This window comes from Eurypyga helias, unplaced genomic scaffold (assembly GCF_000690775.1).
Source record: "Eurypyga helias isolate BGI_N326 unplaced genomic scaffold, ASM69077v1 scaffold194, whole genome shotgun sequence".
Taxonomy (NCBI): Eukaryota; Metazoa; Chordata; class Aves; order Eurypygiformes; family Eurypygidae; genus Eurypyga; species Eurypyga helias.
Window position 1 is genome coordinate 1 of NW_010244110.1, and position 5,393 is coordinate 5,393.

Genomic DNA, 5,393 nt, shown 5'->3' on the forward strand with positions numbered 1-5,393 from the left:
TACTGAGTTTCATTAGATTTCTCCCAAACCATGGCTTTTTATAGAGAGTGGGAAGCAAACATTCCTGTTGACATTAGTGGCATACATTTCTGACTGTGGTAGAAGGCAGGTTTGTCACCAAGCAGGTACTGAAATAACCTAAGAGAATAACATTTAAGTACTTTGGTTTTGGTGAGTTTCACAGACATTTAAAAAGTGTTGCTTATAGAACATAACTTTAACACAGTTGCTTGTATGTTATTCCATGTAAATTAAAGATAAAAGTTGGGAAGTAGAAGGCGGCTCTTAAATGTCAGAGCAGCAAAACTGTGGTTGGGATTAACATGGGCAGAAGAACATTCATGGGTTTTACTCATTGGGTGGAGTGAGGGTAGGATGCTGTGCCTGTGAAAGCAGAGGACCACGCGTTGTGGTCTGAAAGCCTCTTCGAGTCCAGTGTGAGTTTGTGTTCATGTGTCTGTGATGAAACAAGCTTCTAAAAACCGAGCTAAAACCAGGAGGGAAGAGAGTAAAGTTAATAAATGGAGTCTATTTTTTCTTTCAAAACAAACAGCCAAACAAAAAAAAACCACAAGAGTTCAAATATATATACTTTCAGGAACTAGATAATTATTTGTGGGTTTTGTTTGTTTGATTTTGTTCTTATAATTCCTTTTTGTTCCTGCTGGTTTTCTTTGTTTGATTTTTTTCTCCTTTCTTCTGCTTCGTGAAAGACTCTCTCCACCCACACAAGGACAGCTCATTGCTTTGTGCTTTCTGTTCTCCAGTGCGCATAAACAAAGTATTGGTAATAGGCAAATGTATGGCTTAATACAGCTTAATTGGATTAGAAATGATTTAGCTCTTGGTCTCTGATGTGTGTCCTCAGACAAAATACAGCAGCAGGTAAAATAGCTTATCCAAAGTGCCACCTTGAAGTATGCTTCTATCACACTTCTGTATGATGTGCGTCTGGATGGGATGGGTGGATGGTAGATGGATTTCACATGGATACGGCCCTTGAAAAATAGGTGTATGGCACTCAGAATAACCCGTTGTGTGCACAGTAAAAACATTCCTGAGGCTATCAGGTGGTGTGGTTTAACCACATCGTGTCAGTTAATGAACTCTGAGGAATAAATGCACGTGCCAGTCAATAAATACTAGTTATTTCTATGACCTGTCCGTGATGGGCAGCTGTAAATGGGAAATGCAGTATGTCACGATGGCGACACCGGGGCTCATAGTGGGATGTTGACTAGCTTCGTAAAGAGCTTGTTGCAAAGTTGGAATTTTTGGGGAGTGAAAGGAGGTTTGTTGTTGTTTGGGGTTTGGTTTTTTTAAAATTTTACAAGGCTTGTGAAAGATCCCGTGGGAAGTTTTGTGTCACCTGACATACTCTCTTGACTTTCTTACTGCAGGTCCTGTCTGGTTGTGGTGTCTACGATGGCACGGAAATCCATGAGGCCTCAGCGTAAGTTGCTTTATCAAACTGTAGGCTCCAAAAGAGTCTCCTTTACATTACAGCAATCCAGTAGATTTAGATTTGTGCTCTCTGGCCATAAAAATTGCACTGAAACATGTCTGATGAAGCTTCAGAGTTTTCTCACATCATAGTTGGGAGACCCAGGCCACGTTCTTGCAGTCCTTTGGTTGTCCAGCGGTGCAGCACAATGCGTGCGATGCCAGAGCAGTGAGTTTGAGAGAGGCTGTCTTGCCTTCAGAAACAGAAATTTGGAGTTTCAGGATCAATCTCAAGAGAGTTAAGTAAAGACTTCATTTTATAATTGCTTTGACTTTCTGTTCCTGAGGCTAAATCTAACACTAGAATTGTTAATACTCAAGTTGAATTATTAACTCTTAGTATTAATTGCTAAGAGATGTTTCACCTAAACCTCGGTTAGGTGTGTTAATCATGGGACTCTTCCATATCACCTCGGGACTTGCAGTGGGAAAGGAAGTTTATATTGTTCCTGGTTGCCAGCGTAAGAGCACTGACCACAGAAACTTGTCTCTAGTTTACCTGACCCTGCCTCCAAACTGACTTTCTGTGCTGCTTTGCACGTCGGTGTTGCATACAAGGAATTGCTGCTGTGTGCTCAGTATACTTTGGTAGGATGTGGTTATTTCCTCCTCTTTCAAAATAAGGTGGTGGAATATTTGTAGCAAGACTTAGGGACCAGAGAAAATCTCTCTCATAAGGTTTTCAGCAGGGTTTATCTCTGTTTTTGTAGCATACTGGTACACCTTAGTCGTGGGGGAGCCGAGGTTCAGATGTACGCTCCAGATGTTCCTCAGATGCATGTCATTGACCACAGTAAAGGGCAACCAGCTGAAGCTGAGTCAAGGTAAAGTCTGTTTATTGTATTTTCCATGACTGCCGAGTCTCAGTCCCTTAGGTGTTCTTTAGGTATGGCAGCCTGTCACTGCACTTGTAGCAGCTTGCTGGCTGCCTTTAGTAGCTCCGTGCTGGCTGGTGTTTTGATTGGAGAAAAAGTTTGAAGTGAGTTTTCTGGATTTGTATATACGTTTTTTAATGCCTGATTTTCCCTGTAGTACTACTGCAGAAACATTGGTAAGTTCAGTTATCGAATACGACTATTCTTCTCGCTTCCCCCCTTCCTCCCTCTCCTTTTCCTCTGCCAAAACGTTTTTATGCTTTTCTGTGCACAAACACTTAATTAATCTGATTGATTTATTTCTGGTTCTTCAAGGAACGTTTTAGTGGAATCTGCAAGGATTGCTCGTGGTAAAATTGCAAGCCTGGCTAAGCTTACTACAGCAGACCATGATGCTGTGATATTCCCTGGTGGATTTGGAGCTGCTAAAAACTTGTGAGTGCCAACTCAGCATTAGGCTCCTCAAATAACTATTCGTGATCAACTATTTATAATCAACTGTGATTCACACAATGAAATCAGGAAGCAATAAATGACCTTATGTACTACGTATGTAACAGCTACTTAATAAGGAAAACTCCTTTCAAAGTGTTGGTGTTCAGTTGTGCTCTTCATGATGGCTTCCAGTTGTAATTCTTATCGGCATTGTTACATTTTAAATTTTCCAGACAGTGTTGGTGAGAAGTCTGGAGTTCAGAGAATGCACAAGAAGTACTTTTTTCCCCACCCTTGTGGTGATTTTTTTTTTTTTTTTGACCTGCCTGAAGGAAGTGAAGGTAAAACTTCAGTAGTTTCAGGTATTCCTAGTGTTTCTTTATGTCTGCCAACCAAAAAGTCCCCTCTTGCATTAGTAACAATAAACCAACAACAATCTGTTTCAGAAAAAAGGAGTTGGGGGAGGGAAATAAGTGTTAGCCTTTTGTAATACTGATTGTTGTTATTGACCTGGCATTTTGTTGGCTGTGAGAAACCTGAATGCTATTTCCCTTAAGTATTTGTCATCTTTGAAACCGTTGTCATTCCACTTCGCAGTAATCCTAGAAAGCTGATTTGATAATTCTTATTTCTAGATGTTTATATCAATTAAGGAACTTTCTGACATACCAAAACCTTGGAAATGAGTTGTTTTGGCTACAGCACTGCTGGTCAACTACAGCACTTTTCAGCCACCTTCTGTGATGGCCCTTGAGAGCCAGTCTCAGGGCAGATAGGCACCTCTCTTCGTAGGTTTATACTGAGGTATGCATGAAGTTTCTTCTTGTGGCAGATCCACCTTCGCTGTTGATGGGAAAGATTGCAAGGTGAACGGAGAAGTTGAACGTGTCCTGAAAGACTTCCACAAAGCAGGCAAACCAATTGGGTACGTATGTTAGTTGGAGGAGCATTTGTTTGGTAGTGTGGGCATGGAGACAGAGTATGTTTTGTGGAAGTGTGCGGTTGTTATTGGTGGGGCTAGAAAAAGCGTAGAATCATACAGTGGTTTGGGTTGGACCATCTAGTTCCAACCCCCCTGCCATGGACAGGGACACCTTCCACTAGACCAGATTAACGTCTTCAGTTTTGTATCAGTTGTAGCTTATTTTTTTAAAACATGTTTGTCAGGATGGGTGTGTGCTGGTGTTTGTGAAAAAAGAGCTGAGAAAATGTTGGGTGGAAGTTGCCTCGTGATGCCGTTCTGATTTATAAGACTATATCCCTTTGAATCTTCTCAGTTATGACCAAGTTTTGAAAGACTGCCATCGTAGAACCGCTAAAAAGTTATTGCAGTCTTTGCTGCATTTCACCAGTGTTGGCAGCAAAGGTTCTCTCTGGTGCTGAAGTAACTGTGGGCCACGAAGAAGAGGAAGGTGGCAAGTGGCCTTATGCTGGGACTGCCGGAGCCATTAAAGAACTGGGAGGAAAGCACTGTGTGAAAGAAGTAACTATATCCTTTCCTGGTAATTTTCTTGTTGACAGAGAGTCCAGTAATGTGTTGTTACAGTCCTGAATACGAGCAGGATCTGTGCTTTTCCACTTAGGGGGTAGTGGGAATACACAGTGTATAGCAGCTAGTGTGCATCACAGCGTATGGTTAGGCAACGTCGTCTTCTGTACAGAGCTGTGTAGGTAGAGTTCTGTCGTCCTTACCCATGCACACGCAGTAATGCAGTAACTGCTGAGTGAATTTACACCTAAAACTGGCATGAGCTACATTTGGTCAGTTCTCTCTGAGATTTTTTGTTTTCCTGAAGGCTAATACTGTGATCAAACTGTACTCAGACATTTTTGTTACAGTCAGTCAGCTGCGTAGGTTTTCCTGTGTTTCTGAGTGCCAGCATTCCCACAGGTCACTCTTGCAGTCTTTGTATTCCTGGCAAGAACAGCTCTAGTATCTGGGATTATAGGTTGCAGCTGTCTTTGCAGCTGGACAGTACAGTATGTTCGGAGGTGGATTTTGTTCGGTAGTGGAGTTGGTAAGGCTTTGTCAAAGGTGGTTTATTTAGCAGCATCACAGACTGCGTTTGCCTTAACTCCATTGTACGAAGCTCACGTGGATACAAAAAACAAGGTGGTGACTACCCCAGCATTTATGTGTGAAACAGAATTACATAATATTTTTGATGGCATTGGGGCCATGGTGAAGAACGTGCTAAAACTAACTGGCAAATAATAATAATAATAAACCCCCCACTTCAGAAATGTTTAAATTTAGAGTGTAGTATCAAACATAATATGGACCAATGGAAGCATTTTCACCTGCTTGTCCTGTTCACACTCTAGTGAATGCTGATACGAAGCTGATCGATTCCTGGCTGCGGGGTTTTCCATACCCTTTCTGAGAGAGGGGCTTGTGGAGTACAAGCAGTCTGGCCTGAGACACAGAGTGTTTTCTTGAGCTTCTCAGCTGGAGAGAGCTGTGCAGATGTATTCTGAAACCAGTCCTCCCAGAAGTGTGCCGCTATCAAATCGTGTCTGGGGGGGGCAAAAAGAGACTAAAGGCCTTTTCAGAAGCTGAGGGCAGATGTGCTGTAGGGA

At 42.1% G+C, this 5,393-nt stretch overlaps 1 protein-coding gene across 1 annotated transcript; it reads left to right on the forward strand.

Annotated features, from left to right (window-relative positions):
• Positions 1-1,400: 1,400 nt before the first annotated feature.
• On the forward strand, positions 1,401-5,182 carry LOC104504175 (ES1 protein homolog, mitochondrial; the record flags this gene model as incomplete). The annotated part of the gene is made up of 6 exons (XM_010149622.1): positions 1,401-1,453; positions 2,214-2,327; positions 2,694-2,813; positions 3,646-3,738; positions 4,146-4,302; positions 4,900-5,182. Coding segments are annotated over 6 exons (666 nt in total), but the record flags the coding sequence as incomplete, so codon positions are not given.
• Positions 5,183-5,393: the final 211 nt, after the last annotated feature.